The sequence below is a fragment of the Nerophis ophidion genome, linkage group LG05 (assembly GCF_033978795.1).
Source record: "Nerophis ophidion isolate RoL-2023_Sa linkage group LG05, RoL_Noph_v1.0, whole genome shotgun sequence".
Taxonomy (NCBI): Eukaryota; Metazoa; Chordata; class Actinopteri; order Syngnathiformes; family Syngnathidae; genus Nerophis; species Nerophis ophidion.
The window spans coordinates 14,042,371-14,062,756 of NC_084615.1; the positions used below are offsets into that span (position 1 = coordinate 14,042,371).

At 38.4% G+C, this 20,386-nt stretch overlaps 1 protein-coding gene across 3 annotated transcripts in view; it reads right to left on the reverse strand.

Annotated features, from left to right (window-relative positions):
- Positions 1-696: 696 nt before the first annotated feature.
- The window catches only part of LOC133552698 (palmitoyltransferase ZDHHC5-B-like), a 48,695-nt gene continuing 29,005 nt past the window's right edge, over positions 697-20,386 (reverse strand). The window contains exons 9-14 of one of the 3 annotated variants that reach the window (XR_009806752.1): positions 18,187-18,301; positions 18,003-18,109; positions 9,907-10,793; positions 9,315-9,670; positions 2,338-2,426; positions 697-873 (exon numbers count right to left, since the gene is read on the reverse strand). Coding sequence is in view for 1 of the 3 variants with exons in the window: in XM_061900087.1 (XP_061756071.1) it covers positions 9,565-9,670; positions 9,907-10,793; positions 18,003-18,109; positions 18,187-18,301 (1,215 nt within the window). In the remaining 2 variants the exon portion in view is untranslated. Of the gene's footprint in view, positions 874-2,337; positions 2,427-2,744; positions 9,671-9,906; positions 10,794-18,002; positions 18,110-18,186; positions 18,302-20,386 lie in introns of those variants that run through there. The other 2 variants (XR_009806751.1, XM_061900087.1) reach the window with 2 other exon arrangements.

The following is a 20,386-nucleotide window of genomic DNA, read 5'->3' on the forward strand; positions in this document are numbered from 1 at the left end:
CCAGTTTGATACACACTTAAATAAATTGCCAGAATTAGCTTATTTGCTCAATTTACCTTTAATAAATATATCTCTCTATATATATATAAATAAAAAAGTGGGTATTTCCAGGGTATCCGCGAAGTCTTAAATTAATGTGTCTAAAATGAAGGCCTTAAAAATTATAACATTTATTAAAAATTCCTAAGATGGTCTTAAATTGTCGGGCCAGTTTTGTTTTTTTCGGGGCACGTCTGAGTAAAAGTGAGTGATTTCAGGCTTAAGCCAGCTTTTAAACCAGCTTTTAGCTCAGTTGGTAGAGTGGCCGTGCCAGCAACTTGAGGGTTGCAGGTTCAATTCCCGCTTCTGCCAACCTAGTCACTGCCGTTGTGTCCTTGGGCAAGACACTTTGCCCACCTGCTCCCAGTGCCACCCACACTGGTTTGATTGTAACTTAGATATTGGGTTTCGCTATGTAAAGTGCTTTGAGTCACTAGAGAAAAAGCGCTATATAAATATAAATCACTTCAATCCCGAGGAGGCCAGGTGTATACTTTGTAAGAGGGATTTCAAACTTGGCACCATGGGAATTAGAGCGGTCGAATCGCACATACAGTGCAATAAGCATAAAATCGCGGCAGAGAGCCAAAAACAAACACCGGGCAGCTCTCAGTTCTGCGTGGGTCCAGCGCCAAGGCCCCCCATCCCCCCCCCCCCCCCCCCAGCAAGCAACACTGACCTGACACCAATCTTCGGCGGGACAGCAACATTAAAATTGGAGGCGTTATGGATCTTGCACACTGTGGTGAAACATCCATCCTACACCTCAAATGACGGGATTGCCGATCTTTTTCGTGTGATGTTTCCTGATTCTCAGGTTGCTAATACATTTTCCTGCGGAAAGGATAAAACAGCATATATCACGAGACACGGATTAGCACCTCACACCCAAAACCTGCTCTTCGACCAAGTCAACGGGACTCGGTATGTGTTAATTTAAATGTAATTGATTTTTACCCTCACCTCGGTTATTATGTTTTTACTGGCGTTGGTTTGTTTGTTTTGGATGTCAACGTTTTTGGATCTCTCAAGATTTTTGGCAGAGTGGTGCTTATCAGTTTGTTTATTAATAAACATACAAAAAGTAAACTGGACTGATTGTCATTGAGGTTGTAGTACAGTGGGATCCCCAACCATCGCTTATATTTATAGATTTTTTAATAATTTTTTTCGGTCTTAAATTTCATTCAAGGTGGCATTAAAAAGGTCTTAAAAAGTCTTAAATTTGACCTGCTGAAACCTGCAGATACCCTGATTTCTGTCCGTCGTACATTTTTTTTCCTTTTACGGAAGGTTTTTTGTAGAGAATAAATGATGAAAAAAAAAACACTTAATTGAACAGTTTAAAAGAGGAGAAAACAGGAAAAAAATTAAACATAGTTTATCTTCAATTTCGACTCTTTAAAATTTAAAATTCAACCGAAAAAAAGAAGAGAAAAACTAACTAATTCGAATCTTTTGGAACTAAAATAATTTATGGAACATCATTAGTAATTTTTCCTGATTATGATTAATTTTAGAGTTTTGATGACATGTTTTAAATAGGTTAAAATCCAATCTGCACTTCGTTAGAATATATAACAAATTGGACCGAGCTATATTTCTAACAAAGACAAATCATTATTTCTTCTAGATTTTCCAGAACAAAAATTTCAAAAGAAATGCAAAAGATTTTGAATTTTTTTTTTATTTGATTCTACAGATTTTCGAGATGAATTTTTATCATAAAAAGTTTGAAGAAATATTTCACAAATATTCGTCGAAAAAACAGAAGCTAAAATGAAGAATTAAATTAAAATGTATTTATTATTCTTCACAATAATACTTGAACATTGATTTAAATTGTCAGGAAAGAAGAGGAAGGAATTTAAAAGGTAAAAAGGTATATGTGTTTAAAAATCCTAAAATCATTTTTAAGGTTGTATTTTTTCTCTAAAATTGTCTTTCTGAAAGTTATAAGAAACAAAGTAAAAAAAATGTTTAATTTATTTAAACAAGTGAAGACCAAGTCTTTAAAATATTTTCTTGGATTTTCCAATTCTATTTGAGTTTTGTCTCTCTTAGAATTAAAAATGTCAAGCAAAGCGAGACCAGCTTGTTGGTAAATAAATACAATTTAAACTGGTAAATGCTGCTATTTGAGTTATTTTTAGAACAGGCCAGCGGGCGACTCATCTGGTCCTTACGTGCGACTTGATGCCCGTTGGTGACCCCCTACCTTATGTGATACTGTCAAAATTAAAATTGCAAAAAAACATTAAATGTGAAAAACTAAGGAAATCAAATATCTGTACTCACAATTTGTAGAACCCATCCGGGCTTCCAGGGTTGTCAGACACGGTCTCACAAGATGTAGTTTCTCTTTAAATATCCTTCTTGAAAATGACCTTGCAAATATACATGGTACTTTAACTTTAAATGTTTAAAACAAATACAAATATAAAACATGTTTATGCATATGTACATTTATTTAGTTATAAACATTCATTCACTTTCTTCTTTCTAAACTTTACCGCTTTTTTTTTTTTTTTCAATATTCTTATTGTAATATTTTCAGAATGTGTTTGTTTTATATTGGCCAAAGTAAGACATGGGGAACAATCTGCAGTTGTCTTTAATTCTGTACTTGTGATGCCATGATTGCAATGGTGTGCACACACTTCCCTCCATGCGGCCCCTGAGATAAAATGACTGACGCCCCCGGCTTTTGTTTGACCTTTTTATTCTGAGAAGACATCTTCAAAAAAATTCTTTATAAGGCCATATCGGAAACGTCTTAAATATTCTCGGTACAGATCTTTTTGTGAATCGCGTTCCGATCCCGCGTTGAGCAATATTTATTCTTGCACACTTTTAGCAAAGACAGGTTGGTTTCTTAGTCCGCGTCATGTGACTTCTTGTTGGATGTTAGAACTTGGAGCGCCCACTCCATCTTTGGGCTCTTTTTTTGTTTTTATTTTTAGTCTCGCACAGCAGGAATCACATGCATGATGAAGACAAAGCCTTCTTTCTATACTTCCATTCCTTCAAAGCACAGGTGTCAAACTCCAGTCTATGTGGCCCACGAAAACCTTTTAAAAACGGGTTTCAATAAAATACTTCTTTTTTTTTAAACTTTCAATTTTGACAGAAAAAAACGCATATTTCAAACTTTAATATTATCTGATCATGCCAATTATTATGTGCTGTACTGCAAAACTATTTTTGGACATAAAAAAACAAATATCTGCTTATCACCTTTATTTATGATTTTAAAGCAAGTTATACATTAAAAAAAAAACTAAAATGCATATGCATTTCGATCAATCACAGGTTATTACTCACAAGCGCAATGCAAATTATAATTTTAAAGAAAATTATACATAAAAAAATGTAATAAATGCAATATGCATTTCGATTCATCATGATCAATCACAGATTACCCGCATGCATAATGTAAATTTATTCTGATTTTAAAGCAAGTTATACATTTAAAAAATATGATAAATCAATATGCATTTTGATTGATGATTAGTCGATTAATCGACATGCAGATGGATTTATGATCAAATTCAGCGCTACATGTATTTAACCGGTTTTGAGAGTTTTAACAGCCAAAAGCAAACGGATGTGCAACTCAATTAATCGTGATTAATCACAGGTTATTCCCTGCATGCATAATGTAAATTTATGATTTTAAAGCAAAATATACATAAAAAATAAAAAAAATTAATAAATCAATATGGATTTCTATTAATCACGATTAGCCGATTAATCATGATTAGTCGAAATGCATATGGATTTATGGTCAAATTCAGCGCTACATTTATTTAACCAGTTTTGAGAGTTTTAACAGCCAAAAAGCAAACGGATGTGCATTTCAATTAATCGTGATTGATTAATAGGTTATTCCCCACATGCATGATGTAAATGTATCATGATTTTAAAGCAAGTTATACATTAAAAAAAATCTAAAATGCATATGCATTTCAATCAATCACAGGTTATTATTCACAAGCGCAATGCAAATGATAATTTTAAAGAAAGTTAGACATGAAAAAAAATTTAATAAATGCAATATGCTTTTCGATTAATCATGATCAATCACTGGTTGATACCCGCATGCATAATGTAAATTTATTATGATTTTAAAGCAAGTTAAACATAAAGAAAAAAAATGTAATAAATCAATATGGATTTCGATTAATCACGATTAGCCGATTAATCATGATTAATCGAAATGCATATGGATTCATAGTCAAATTCAGCGCTACATGTATTTAACCGGTTTTGAGTTTTAACAGCCAAAAGCAAACGGATGTGCAACTCAATTAATCATGATTAATCATAGGTTATTACCCGCATGCATAATGTAAATTTATTATGATTTCAAAGCAAGTTATACATTGAAAAATGTAATAAATCAATATGGATTTCGATTATTCACGATTAGCCAATTAATCATGATTAATCGAAATGCATATGGATTTATGGTCAAATTCAGCGCTACATGTATTTAACCGGTTTTAAGAGTTTATACAGCCAAAAAGCAAACGGATGTGCATTTCAATGAATCGTGATTAATCATAGGTTATTCCCCACATGCATGATGTAAATGTATCATGATTTTAAAGCAAGTTATACATAAAAAGCAAGTTATACATTAAAAAAAATCTAAAATGCATTTGCATTTCAATCAATCACAGGTTATTACTCACAAGCGCAATGCAAATTATAATTTTAAAGAAAGTTATATATAAAATAATGTAAAAAATGCATTATGATTAATCATGATCAATCACAGGTTGATACCCGCATGCATAATGTAAATGTATTATGATGTTAAAGCAAGTTACACATTTAAAAAATATAATAAATCAATATGCATTTCGATTGATCATGATTAGTCGACATGCATATGGATTTATGGTCAATTCAGCGCTACATGTATTTAACCGGTTTTGAGAGATTTAACAGCCAAAGGTAAATGGATGTGCATCTCAATTAATCATAATTAATCACAGGTTATTACCCGCATGCATAATGTAAATGTATTATAATTTTAAAGAAAGTTAAACATAAAAAAAATCTAATAACTGCAATATGCATTATAATCATGATTAATCACAGGCATGCATAATGTAAATGTATTATGATTTTACAGAAAGTTATACATAAAAAAATCTAATGCAATATGTATTCGCTTACTCATGATTAATCACAGGTTACTACCCACATGCATATTGTAAATTTATTATTTTAAAGAAAGTTAAACATAAAATAAATATAAATGCAATATGCATTGTAATCATGATTAATCACAGGCATGCACAATGTAAATTTATGATTTTAAAGAAAGTTATACATTAAAAAAACCTAATAAATGCAATATGCATTTTGATTAATCATGATTAATCACACGTTATTGTCCGCGTGCATAATGTAAATTGATGATTATAAAGCAAGTAATCCATAAAAAAATTTATTCTATGCATATGCATTTCAATGAATCATGATTAATCGAAATGCATATGGATTTATGGTCAAATTTAGCGCTACATGTATTTAACCGGTTTTAACAGCCAAAAGCAAATGGATGTGCAACTCAATTAATCATGATTAATCACAGGTTATTACCCGCATGCATAATGTAAATTTATTATAATTTTAAAGAAAGTTAAACATAAAAAAATCTAATAAATGCAATATGCATTATACTCATGATTAATCACATGAATGCATAATGTAAATGTATTATGATTTTACATAAAGTTATACATTAAAAAATCTAATGCAATATGTATTCGATTAATCATGATTAATCACAGGCATGCAGAATGTAAATGTATTATGATTTTACATAAAGTTATCAATTAAAAAAATCTAATGCAATATGTATTCGATTAATCATGATTAATCACAGGCATGCATTATGTTAATTTGTTATGATTTTAAAGAAAGTTTTTTTAATTTTCCTGAAGGAACTCTCCTGAAGGAATCAATAAAGTACTATCTATCTATCTACACATTAAAAAAATCTAATAAATGCAATGTGCATTTCGATTAATCGTGATTAATCACACGTTATTGCCCGCGTGCATATTGTAAATTGATGATTTTAAAGCAAGTTATACATCAAAAAATCTATTCTATGCATTTCAATGAATCATGATTAATCGACATGCATATGGATTTATGGTCAAACTCAGCGCTACATGTATTTAACCAGTTTTGAGAGTTTTAACAGCCAAAAGCAAATTGTAGTGCATTTCAATTAATCATGATTAATCACAGGTTATTACCCGCATACATAATATACATTTGTTATGATTTTTAAAAAAGTTAGACAAAATTTTTTTATAAATGCATATGCATTTCTATTAATCATGATTAATCACGTTATTACCCGCATGCATAATGTAAATTTAGTATGCTTTTAACACAAGTTATACATAAAACAAATATAATAAAACAACATGTATTTAGATTAATCATGATTAGTGGATTAATCACAATTAATCGAAATGCATATGGATTAATGGACAAATTCTTTGCTACATGTATTTTAACCGGTTTTGAGAGTTAAAACAGCCAAAAGCAAAAGGATGTGCATTTCGATTAATCATGATTAATCACATGTTATTACCTGCATGCATAATGTAAATTTTTTATGATTTTAAAGCAAGTTAAACATAAAAAAAATCTAATAAATGCAATATGCATCGTAATCATGATTAATCACAGGCATGCATTGTGTACATTTATTATGATTTTTAAAGCAAGTTATACATAAAAAAAAATCTAGTAAATCCATATGCATTTCGATTAATCATGATTAATCGAAATGTATATGGATTTATTCGATTTATGGAAATAAAAACAAATATCTGCTTGTCACCTTTATGATTTTAAAGCAAGTTATACATTTAAAAAAAATCTAAAATGCATATGCATTTCGATTTATCATGATTAATCACAGGTATTTACTCACAAGCGTAATGCAAATTACGATTTTAAAGAAAGTTAGACATAAAAAAAATCTAATAAATGCAATATGCATTTTGATTAATCATGATCTATCACAGGTTATTACCCGCATGCATAATGCAAATTTAATATGATTTTAAAGTAAGTTATACATTAAAAAAATATAATAAATCAATATGCATTTCGATTAATCATGACTAATCGACATGCATATGGATTTATGGTCAAATTCAGCGGTACATGTATTTAACCGGTTTTGAGAGTTTTAACAACCAAAAGCAAATGGATGTGCAACTCAATTAATCATAATTACAGGTTGTTACCTGCATGCATAATGTAAATTTATTATGATTATAAGTAAGTTATACATAAAAAAGTAATAAATCAATATGCATTTCGATTAATCATGATTAGTCGATTAATCATGATTAATCTATTAATCATGATTAATCGACATGCACATGGATTTATGGTCAAATTCAGCGCTACATGTATTTAACCGTTTTTGAGAGTTTTAACAGCCAAAAGCAAATGGATGTGCAACTCAATTAATCATGATTAATCACAGGTTATTACCCGCATGCATAATGTAAATTTATTATGATTTTAAAGAAAGTTAAACATAAAAAAAATCTAATAAATGCAATATGCATTATAATCATGATTAATCACAGGCATGCATAATGTAAATGTATAATGATTTTACAGAAAGTTATACATAAAAAAATCTAATAAATTCAATATGCATTTTGATTAATCATGATTAATCACAGGTTATTACCCGCATGCATAATGTAAATTTATTATAATTTTAAAGAAAGTTATACATTTAAAAAAAATCTATAAAATGCAATATGCATTTTGATTAATCATGATTAATCACAGGTTATTGCCCGCTTGCATAATGTAAACTTATGATTCTAAAGCTAGTTATACATTAAAAAATAATCTATAAAATACATATGCATTTCAATTAATCATGATTACTCACAGGTTATTACCCGCATGCATAATGTAAATTTATTATGATTTTTAAGCAAGTTACACATATCTAATAAATACAATATGCATTTCTATTAATCATGATTAATCACAGGTTATTACCTGCATACATAATGTAAATTATGATTATAAAGCAAGTTATACAGTAAAAAAAAATCTAATAAATGCATATTTATTACCATGAATTGATTAACGTGTACCCCGACTTAAACAAGTTGAAAAACTTATTCGGGTGTTACAATTTAGTGGTCAATTGTACGGAATATGTACTGTACTGTGCAATCTACTAATAAAAGTATCAATCAATCAATCAATATGCATTTTGATTAATCATGATTAATCACAGGTTATTCCCCACATGCATGATGTAAATGTATCATGATTTTAAAGCAAGTTATACATAAAAAGTTATAGATTTTAAAAAAATGTAATAAATGCCATACGAATTTTGATTAATCGTGATTGATCACAGGTTATTACCCGCATGCGTAATGTGAATTAATTTAAAAAAAGCGGCCCTCAATGAAAATGAGTTTGACACCCCTGGTTTGAGGCAAAAGTGGAATTTAGTGCGAGGCTCAATTGGAACACGAACTCGCGAGTGTTTTGTCCTTCCCTGCGTAACATGGCTGTGGGTTTCAAATAAAGTCACTTGTACCTTTTACCACTTCATGTGAAAATCAGACCTACTGTACACAATATGCCAGGAAAGTGGAAAAAACAATAGAAGCAAAAAGCAAACGTGTGCACTAAATGCTGGAAAGGAGGCAAACATAAATCAGGACCGGCGTTACAAACCTGTCACTAAAACATCGATAATCACAAGGAGCTCGTTAGAAATTCCAAACCTTGAAAACAAAACAAAAGAGTGCTTTGAAATGTTTCCTCGGATCTACTTTTCTTTGTCTTGTATGAAAGGTAGAATAAATAAGCCCATCCCTCGCTGACACTAATTAAAAAGCTTCTGCGATCATCAAAACAACAAAGACGGATCTTAAAGCTACACGAGTGAGTTTGCATAACGCCTCCAACACTTTCCCACTACACACCTTCTTCCGCTTGTCCATTCATCTCTGGCTTTTAGGAAAATAAAAGCATTCTTTGCCACGTCTTTTGGAGGATTTCCCGCCAGAGCTCAGGAGTGGCTGATGCAGCCGTCAATTATAAACAGGCGATTAACCATACAAAAAAAAACAATGATACACATTTTCCACCCTCATTGATACCTGACAGGACCCGATAATAATCTGTAAGAGTTGACATTGATATAAAAGAATATTTCAAAACTTATAAAACTAAAAGAATACCGTGTCTTTGCTTCTCTGGACAAGTAGTGTGGTCCGTAGAACAGGTCGGTCTTCCTTGGTCCACACCTTCAAACGTGACATCCACGGAGAATACTCCGGTCCCCAAAACAACATCTGTGAGCAACCCGTCTGCAAAAGTGTCTCGAGGGAAAGGAAACCAGCGTCCGAGAGTCGGACTTGTCTTTGGGGAAACCAAGGAGCGGTACCAGGATGTCAGGTCTGTAATATCCAGCTGTCCGGGGCCTGTCAATCAAACCGATATCTCATAAGTGGTCCCTCCCACGCCCGTCACCTTCTTCACTCCGCCTCCGGGCTTAGATGACGTGTGATTGGCCAAGATTGTGCGAGAGGACATCCTGAAAGAAGGAGATGGGGAGTGAGTGCTTGGAAAACAACATGACGCTTTCTCTCCTTTTGAAAGCAAACAACCGCATGCGAGCATGCTGCTAACTGGAAACCGGAGGAGGAAGAGCAAGACTCACACAGATCAGGGAGGAAGAGGATGGCTGACACAATGCAGGAAGGAAGAAGAAGATTAGGAAGAAAGGGAGGCGGAAGAGGAGCAGGCGAAGCATTACGTGGCGTTACTCACTGTGGAGCCTGAAGCCCTCCTCCGGCTCCTCCCCCTCCCAGCGCCGCTGCCACCCGAGGCTTGTGCTGAGGCCCCGCCTCCCCGGTGTATGACTGGGACTTGCCCAGGGAGAGGCCGCGCGGGGGCGGCGAGATGGGAGGCGAGGAGGGCGACGGCACAGAGTTACGGGGGGCCCTGGAGGTGGAGTCGTGGTTATGCTGGAGCAGGTGCTGGGTCTCCGGGAGGCCGGAGGTGGGGGGCGGGCTGACGGCGCGCAGGTAGGCCCTGTGGGGGGAGGAGAAAGTGGCAGAACCCTGGAGCAGATGGCCCTCCCTCTGCTGGGCGATCTGAGCCGAGAGGAAGGGGGAGGTGTAGCCCTGCAGCGGCGAGCCGGGGGGCGCCGCGTCGGGCTGGCCTCGGACCAGCGCCGGCAGCGGGGCGCGGGGCTTCTGGGGCGACAGCTCGTGGGCCGCAGACTCAAACTCCGGGCTGTCGGACGGCGTCAGCAGGCTGTCGTAGGAGAGGCTGCCGTTGCGAGGGGTCTGATTGGCCAGGCTCTTGTAGCTGGTGTCCGTGGTGCCTTCTGATTGGAGGGTGGCCAGGGGGTTGTGCGCCATGTGGGCCGAGCGCAGGCTGGAGGAGTAGGAGCCGCCGGCGGAAAGAACCAGAGAGGACGGGTAAGAGGTGTGGGAGCGGGCGGTCAGGGAGTAACCCGACACACCGCCCACGGTCCTGCCTGAACCCCCGGGGCCCTCGCCCCTCTCCCCTCCCCCTCTGAACGCCCCCGCGCCGCCCCCCACCACCACCGCGGTCCCGTCCAATTTGCTGGGCTCTGAGCGGTAGCTGGGATGGCGGCTGGAGTGGAGGATGGAGGGAGACGGGGAGTCCAGACTCTCGCCGCGGATCACCTGAGGAGAGCAGAGAGGAAGAGAGGCGGAGGTCCAGACAGCAGCAGGAGGAAGAAAGATGAAGAAGTCCCCATGTTACCACAGGAAGACCACACACAAACTACCCACAGGTTTGGACAAAAGTGTTGGGGGGGTAAGGAAAGGGAGGGGGGGATGCTTGATTGGTGACATCATCACACTACTGCTGGGGAAACATGGACTGTCAAAGACCAACATGGAAATGGACGCTACGACACATTCCAGTCACTGCACTTTCAGGGGGAGGGGGAGGGGGTGTTCAAGCAGAGTGGTGTATAAAACTCGCTTTCAGACGACCTCCTCACTGATTGGTCAACAGCCACTCATGTGACTACAGGGCGCCATGACTGCTACAACTTTGAGATCATGCTATGCATCTGCGGCGTTTCCTCGTTGCTTTTTGCACGTGTAAAAATGCTCTGTTGTGCAGTGTGGGGCTGCTCCACCCGTGAGGAAGAAAGAAAGAGGAAGGAAGGAGAAAGAAAGAAAGGATGATCCAGCTGTGAGAAAGACAGAAGGAAGGACGAATAAAGGAGAAAGAAAGAAGAAAGAAGGAAGGATGCTCCATCCGTGAGGAAGAAAGAAGGAAAGAAAGAAAGAAAGAAAAAAAGATGCTCCACCTGTGACAAAGAAAGAAGAAAAGAGGAAGGAAGAAAAGAGTTTGGAAGGAGAAAAAATAAAGAAGAAAATAGGAAGGAAGAATTAAAGAAGGATTTTCCACCTGTGATAAAGAAAGAAAGAAAGATCTTCCACCCACAAGAAAGAAAGAAAGATGCTCCAACTGTGAGAAAGAAAGAAGAAAAGAGGAAGGAAGAAAAGAGTTTGGAAGGAGAAAAAATAAAGAAGAAAATAGGAAGGAAGTATTAAAGAAGGATTTTCCACCTGTGATAAAGAAAGAAAGAAAGAAAGAAAGAAAGTAAGAAAGAAAGAAAGCTGTACCACCTGTGAGAAAGAAAGAAGAGGAAGGAAGAAAAGAGTTTGGAAGGAGAAAAAATAAAGAAGAAAATAGGAAGGAAGAATTAAAGAAGGATTTTCCACCTGTGATAAAGAAAGAAAGAAAAAAAGAAAGACCTTCCACCCGCAAGAAAGAAAGAAAGATGCTCCACCTGTGAGAAAGAAAGAAGAAAAGAGGAAGGAAGAAAAGAGTTTGGAAGGAGAAAAAATAAAGAAGAAAATAGGAAGGAAGAATTAAAGAAGGATTTTCCACCTGTGATAAAGAAAGAAAGAAAGAAAGAAAGAAAGAAAGACCTTCCACCTGCAAGAAAGAAGAAAAGAGGAAGGAAGAAAAGAGTTTGGAAGGAGAAAAAATAAAGAAGAAAATAGGAAGGAAGAATTAAAGAAGGATTTTCCACCTGTGATAAAGAAAGAAAGACCTTCCACCCGAAAGAAAGAAAGAAAGAAGAAAAGAGGAAGGAAGAAAAGAGTTTGGAAGGAGAAAAAATAAAGAAGAAAATAGGAAGGAAGAATTAAAGGATTTTCCACCTATGATAAAGAAAGACCTTCCACCCGCAAGAAAGAGAAAGAGAGAAAGAAAAAAAGAAAGAAAGAAAGAAGAATGGATACTCCACCTGTAAGAAAGAAAGAAGGAAAGAAATGAGTAAGAAAGAAAGAAAGAAAGAAAGAAAGGAGTAAGAAAGAAAGACTCTCCACCCGCTATTTTATTTTTTTACTATTTATTTTACTTGTCAGGCACAGCTATTTGTGGTTCTAGTGTTGTTTTTAAATGCACTTTAGCACTTTGAGGTTGTTTGTTCAATGTAAAGTGCTTTTACAAATAAAATATATTATTATTATTATTATTCAGACCATCAGGACAGACTTCACGCTGCCTTAGTTCAGGTGCATCTTAGAGTGCCTCACTGTACACTTGAGACTTCCAGATGGCACCAAGTTGTGCAAATGCACTTGAAGCTTTGCCCAGTCTTGCCTCGATGTCCACCACAGTGGACATACTTCACACAAAAGTCACAATTTCTCCGTTATTGTTGGTCCAAAGCCAATCAAATTTTTGGCAAAATGAGTTATATTTTTGGTCCTTCTGTGTATTGTTTACGTTTATTGCGTCCTGCAAGAATGTAGCGGCAGAGTGAGGCAAATGCGGACGCAAAATTACACTTTTACAAAATAAAAGCATATTTTATGAGCTGGAGTATTTTTGGAACTACACAACCCAAAACCAGTGAAGTTGTCACGTTGTGTAAATGGTAAATAAAAATAGAAAACAATGATTTGCAAATCATTATGTTGAATTGAATGGACTGCAAAGACAAGATATTTAACGTTTAAACTGGAAAACTTTGTTAGTTTTTGCAAATATTAGCTCACTTGGAATTTGATGCCTGCAACATGTTTCAAAAAACCTGGCACAAGTGGCAAAAAAGACAAAGAAAGTTGAGGAATGCTCATCAAACACTTATTTGGAACATCCCACAGGTGGACAGGGTAATAATTGGGAACAGGTGGTTAAAGTTAAAGTCCCAAAGATCGTCACACACATAGTGGGTGTGGTGAAATGTGTCCCTTGAATTTGACCCATCCTCATGTACCCTCCCTGGGAGGTAAGGGGAGCAGTGAGCATCATTTGGAGATTCAACCCCCAATTCCAACCCTTGATGCTGAGTGCCAAGCAGGGAGGCAATGGGTCCCATTTTTATAGTCTTTGGTATGACTCGGCCGGGGTTTGAACTCACGACCATCCAGACTCAAGGGAGACACTCTAACCACAAGGCCACTGATCTAACAATATGTATAGCAGATGATTGAGTATAAAAGTAGCTTCCATGAAATACTCAGTCATACACAAACAAGGACGGGGCGAGGGTCACCACTTTGTGAACAAATGAGTGAGCAAATTGTCCAACAGTTTAAGAACATTTCTCAACCAGCTATTGCAAGGAATTGAGGGATTTCCCCATCTACGCTCCGTAATATCATCAAAAGGTTCAGAGAATCTGGAGAAATCACTTTATGTTACATTGAATGCCCGTGACTTTCATTCCTCAGGCAGTACTGCATCCAAAACGACATCAGTGTGTAAAGGATATAACTGCATGGGCTCATAAACACTTCAGAAAACCACTGTCAGTAACTAGTTGGTCACTATGCAAATCCAAAGCCATTTATCAACAACACCCAGAAACGCCGCCGGATTCACTGAACCCGAGATCATCTAAGATGAACTGATGACAAGTGTAAAAGTGTTCTGTGGTGTGACGAGTCCACATTTGAAATCGTTTTTGGAAACTGTGGACGTCGTGTCCTTCCGGACCAAAGAGGAAAAGAACCATCCAGATTGTTCTGGGAGCAATGTTCGAAAGCCAGCATGAGGGATTATTAGTGGCCAAGGCATCTGTAATTTACACATCTTACACGTTAATGCTGAAAGGTACATATAGGTCTTGGAGCAACATATGTTGCCATCCAAGTAGTGTTATCATGGACGCCCCTGCTTATTTAAAAAATGCCAAGCCACACGTTACAACAGCGTGGCTTTGAAGTAGCGGGTACTAAACTGGCCTGCCTGTAGTCCAGACCTGTCTCCCATTGAATTGAAAATGTGTGGCGCAATATGTCTATCTGGGTTGGCCCTGCGATGTGGGTGTACCCCACATTCCGCCCGTGTGCAGCTGAGATAGTCTCCAGCATCCCCCGCGACCTCGTAAGGGAAAAGCGGTAGGAAATGGATGGATGGAATATGAAGCCTAAAATACCACAAAGGAGACAACTTAAAGGGGAACATTATCACCAGACCTATGTAAGCGTCAATATATACCTTGATGTTGCAGAAAAAAGAGCATATATTTTTTTAACCGATTTCCGAACTTTAAATGGGTGAATTTTGGCGAATTAAACACCTGTTTATTGCTCTGTGGCGATGACGTCAGAACGTGACGTCACCGAGGTAATACAGCCGCCATTTTCACTTTCAACACGTTGCAAACATTGCGTCTCAGCTCTGTTATTTTCCGTTTTTTCGACTATTTTTTGGAACTTTGGAGACATGCCTCGTCGGTGTGTTGTCGGAGGGTGTAACAACACTAACAGGGAGGGATTCAAGTTGCACCACTGGCCCGAAGATGCGTAAGTGTCTGCCGCCAGACCCCTATTGAATGTGCCGGAGTGTCTGCACATTTTACCGGCGATGACAGACATGGCACAGAGATGTATGGATAACCTGCAGATGCATTTGCAATGATAAAGTCAACAAAATCACAAAGGTGAGTTTTGTTGATGATGTTGACTTATGTGCTAATCAGACATATTTGGTTGCGGCATGACTGCCAGCAAATCGATGCTAACATGCTACGCTAATCGATACTAACATGCCATTTACCGACGATGCTAAAGCAGACATGGCACAGAGATGTATGGATAACCTGCAGATGCATTTGCAATGATAAAGTCAACGAAATCACAAAGGTGAGTTTTGTTGATGTTGACTGCCAGCTAATCGATGCTAACATGCTACGCTAATCAATGCTAACATGCTATTTACCGGCGATGCTAAGGCAGACATGGCACAGAGATGTATGGATAACCTGCAGATGCATTTGCAACAATAAAGTCAACGAAATCACAAAGGTGAGTTTTGTTGATGTTGGTTTATGTGCTAATCAGACATATTTGGTTGCGGCGTGACTGCCAGCTAATCGATGCTAACATGCTACGCTAATCGATGCTAACATGCTATTTACCGGTGGTGCTAAAGCAGACATGGCACAAAAATGTATGGATAACCTGCAGAGGCATTTGCAACTATATTACGTTTCCTTCCACCCACATTTAATGCGAAAAGAACACTTACCAATCGAAGAATTTATGTTGCTCCAGTGTCACAAGATGCGAGAGTCCTTATCATTTGGTCCGCACATTTTACCGGCGATGCTAACGCAGCTATTCGGCCATGCTATAGCCATGAATAGCGTCAATAGCTATTAGCTCAATAGCTTCAGTTTCTTCTTCAATACTTTCATGCTCCAACCATCTGTTTCAATACATGCGTAATCTGTTGAATCGCTAAAACCGCTGAAATCCGAGCTTATGTCGCTATATCTTGCTGTGGTATTCGCCATTGTTGGTTTGTATTGGCAGCACTGTGTGACGTCACAGGGAAATGAACAGTGTCTTGGCAGAGAGCGAAAAAAAAGCACTTTAATGCTTCATTTAGGGATATTCCGGGACCGGTAAAATTCTGAAAAAAAAAAATACAACAAGCCACTGGGGACTGATTTTTATTGTTTTTAACCCTTTTGAAATTGTGATAATGTTCCCCTTTAAGCTGTACATCAAGCCAGAATAGGAAATAATTCCACTTCAAAAACGTGTTTCTCAGTTCCCAAACCTTTACTGAGTGTTGTTAAAAGGGAACATTATCACAATTTCAAAAGGGTTAAAAACAATAAAAATCAGTTCCCAGTAGCTTGTTGTATTTTTTGATGTTTTTTTCAAAATTTTACCGGTCTCGGAATATCCCTAAATAAAGCTTTAAAGTGCCTTGTTTTCGCTCTCTGCGAAGACACTGGCCATTTCCCTGTGACGTCACACAGTGCTGCCAATGTAAACAAACAATGGGAATACCAGAGCAAGATATAGCGACATTAGCTCGGATTCAAACTCGGATTTCAGCGACTTAAGCGGTTCAACAGATTACACATGTATTAAAACAGATGGTTGGAGTATGAAAGTATTGAAGAAGAAACTGAAGCTATTGAGCGAATTCATAGTCATGGCATGGCCGAATAGCTGCGTTAGCATCCCCGGTAAAATGTGCGGACCAAACGATCAGGACTTTCGCATCTTTTGACACGGGAGCAACTTAAATCCGTCGATTGGTAAGTGTTTGTTTCGCATTAAATGTGGGTGGAAGTAAACGTAATATAGTTGCAAATGCATCTACAGGTTATCCATACATCTCTGTACCATGTCTGCTTTAGCACCGCCGGTAAATAGCATTTTAGCATCGATTAGCGTAGCATGTTAGCATCGATTAGCTGGCAGTCAACATCAACAAAACTCACCTTTGTGATTTCGTTGACTATCGTTGCAAATGCATCTGCAGGTTATCCATACATCTCTGTGCCATGTCTGCTTTAGTATCGCCGGTAAAATGTGGAGACACTCCGGCACATTCAATGGGGGTCTGGCGGCAGATTTCTTGCCACTTTCGCATCTTCGGGCCAGTGGTGCAACTTGAATCCCTCCCTGTTAGTGTTGTTACACCCTCCGACAACACACCGACGAGGCATGATGTCTCCAAGGTTCCAAAAAATAGTCGAAAAAAACGGAAAATAACAGAGCTGAGACCCGGTGTTTGTAATGTGAAAATGAAAACGGCGGGTGTGTTACCTCTGTGACGTCACGTTCTGGCGTCATCGCCTCCAGCGCGATAGACAGAAAGGCGTTTAATTCGCCAAAATTCACCCATTTAGAGTTCGGAAATCTGTTAAAAAAATACATGGTGTTTTTTCTGCACCATCAAGGTATATATTGACGCTTACATAGGTCTGGTGAAAATATTCCCCTTTAAAAGAAAAGGGCATGTAACACAGTGGTAAAAATGCCCCTGTGACAACGTTTTTGCAATGTGTTGCTGCCATTAAATTTTAAGTTCATAACTATTTGCAAAAAAAATTAAGTTTCTCAGTGTGAACATGAAATATATTGTCTTTGCAGTCTATTCAATTGGAATATAAGTTGAAAAGGATTTGCAAATCATTGTATTCTATTCTAATTTTTTACACAACATGCCAATTTCACTGCTTTTGGGTTTTGTATATCAAGACGCGTTATATTCATTTGGTGGTTACAACGACAGCAATGGCAGTCATGGCGCCTGTAGTTAAGTGGGCCATACTCTGGCTATACACCACGCTGGTGTTGAAGGAGATCCAGACTGGCAAAGGGGAGAACACACATGACACTTGCTGAGGACTTACTGATCAACCGATGGCCACTGAACGATCATTTTCAAAAACAAAACAAAAAGAGGGGCATGGTGTTAAGCACACAGGAAGTCAGAGGGCAGGGCGGGCACAGTTGCCTTAGCATGTTGGGAACATCTTATAAATAGACGGAAATGCAGGGAGCTGGGTTACCCTCGCTTAAACGTTAGGATTTAACTTCTCATGTTAAGTTAAATCTTAGCTGTTTAACGTACAACTTATTACACAAGAGTGTCTATTTCCAAAGTACCTTGCCAGCGTGTGTGTGGGCACTGTGGTTTCTTCCTGGGCTGTTGTACGCGGGCCTGTACTTGTACATGGACTGTGTGGGCACACCTTCTGTCAACAGGCTGCTTTCTGCAAGTCCAAAAACGAGGCGCACGCATGAGACCATGGCCGGCTTGGGCGCTACTTTCCGATAGGTGCCGGCTTACCTTCAGTGTCGGCGCGAGGCAGCCCCGGGTAGCGAAGTTCTGGCTTCGGGGGAGGCGGCGGCGGAGGCTCCGTGTCTGCCGACTGGCTCTCCATCTGGTCTAAACTGCTCTTTGACTGAAAAGAAACACCACGACATTCAAATTAAAAGCCTACTGAAAGTCACTACTACCGACCACGCAGTCTGATAGTTTATATATCAATGATGAAATATTAACATTGCAACACATGCCAATACGGCCTTTTTAGTTTACTAAATTGCCATTTTAAATTTTGCGCGAAAGTATCATGCATTGTAGAGGACATGTTGCACCGTTCCCACCTAGAAGTCGTCTGTTTTCATCGCATAATTCCACAGTACTATGGACTTCTGTGTTGCTGAATCTTTTGCAATTTGTTCAATGAATAATGGAGACATCAAAGAAGAAAGATGTAGGTGGGAAGCGGTGTATTGCGGCTGCCTTTAGCAACACAAACACAGCCGGTGTTTCATTGTTTACACTACCAAAAGATGACAGTCAAGCTTTACTAGGAACAGACATGTCAAGCGAACATGGTTGGATTGGACCACACACACAAAGTACAGTGTATTATGCAGCAATCATTTCGAAACATCGTGTTTCGAAGAGGGTCCCTTGCGAAGGACAGAGATGGGGATCGCCACCACCCGTCGACTGGTAGTGAAGAAAGGTGCGGGGCCGACCTTCAGGTAGTACAGGTACGACCATATAATCTCACTAAAACACTAGTAACACAATAAGCAGATAAGGGATTTTCCAAAATTATCGTAGTAAATTTGTCTAATAACATCTGAATCGCTCCCACTGTGTAGTCTCTTTTTTTTTTCTAGTCCTTCACTCTCACTATCCTTATCCACGAATCTTTTGTCCTCGCTCAAATTAATGGGGAAATCGTCGCTTTCTCAGTCTGAATCGCTCTCGCTGCTGGTGGCCATGATTGTAAACAATGTTCAGATGTGAGGAGCTCCACAACCCGTGACGTCACAACGCACATCGTCTGCTACTTCCGGTACAGGCAAAAGTTCCAAACTTTATCATCGATGTTCTCTACTAAATCCTTTCAGCAAAAATATGTCAATATGGCGAAAGGATCAAGTATTACACAGAATGGACCTGCTATCCCCGTTTAAATAAGAACATCTCATTTCAGTAGGCCTTGAAATGTTAACAAAGTAAAGGAGCGATCACTTTGAATCACAATACTGCACCGTTGCAATGTTTTACGTATGTCAGCAAAAGCAGCACCACGCTTGTGGTGAGACAGACAAGCCCCCCCAATCCGGATCGAAAGCACCGTTTCACCCAAGCAATGCATTTTGCTTCAATTTGGTGTCTTAATAACATGTGGAATTTATTTGCATTTTTTTCCCCATTGTCAGAGGTCCAAATAACTGATGTGAGGGTAATGGAATGAGAAGATGCAAGGTTACACCCACTGGAACTTTGGAGCATTCCACCAGATCAATAGAAAAATGGAGAACATGTCTGGACAGACTAGCACATGAATGTAATGTTTGAGCAAGCTGGGTGGAAAAACATGGAGGCCATAAGCATAACGTCTTTGCAGAGCAACTAATCGTCCATAAGTCATTGACCATTCCTTTGTAAGATGTTGAGGATATCTGTATTACATGTGTGTTAGCATGTCATTTTTCACATGAATGTATATGCATGCATACCAGAGATTGAAATAATAATCAACAATAAACAAATCAGGAATGGTCGATATGGGATAAAACCAATATCACGATATACAGTACAGGCCAAAAGTTTGGACACACCTTCTCCTCGTTCAATGCATTTTCTTTATTTTCGTGGCAATTTTGAAGAAACTAGAATATAAAACATGTTTTCAGTTATTTTACCTTTCACCCAACATGTGTTCATTCATAGTTTTGATGTGACAATTCATCCATCCATCCATCTTTTTGCGCTTATCAGAGGTCGGGTCACGGGGGCAGCAGCCTAAGCAGGGAAGCCCAGCCTTCCTTCTCCCCAGCCACTTGGTCCAGCTCCTCCCGGGGGATCCCGAGGCATTCCCAGGCCAGCCGGGAGACATAGTCTTCCCAACGTGACCTGGGTCTTCCCCGTAATCTCCTACCATTTGGACGTGCCCTAAACACCTCCTTCGGGAGGCGTTCGGGTGGCATTCTGACCAGATGCCCAAACTACCTCATCTGGC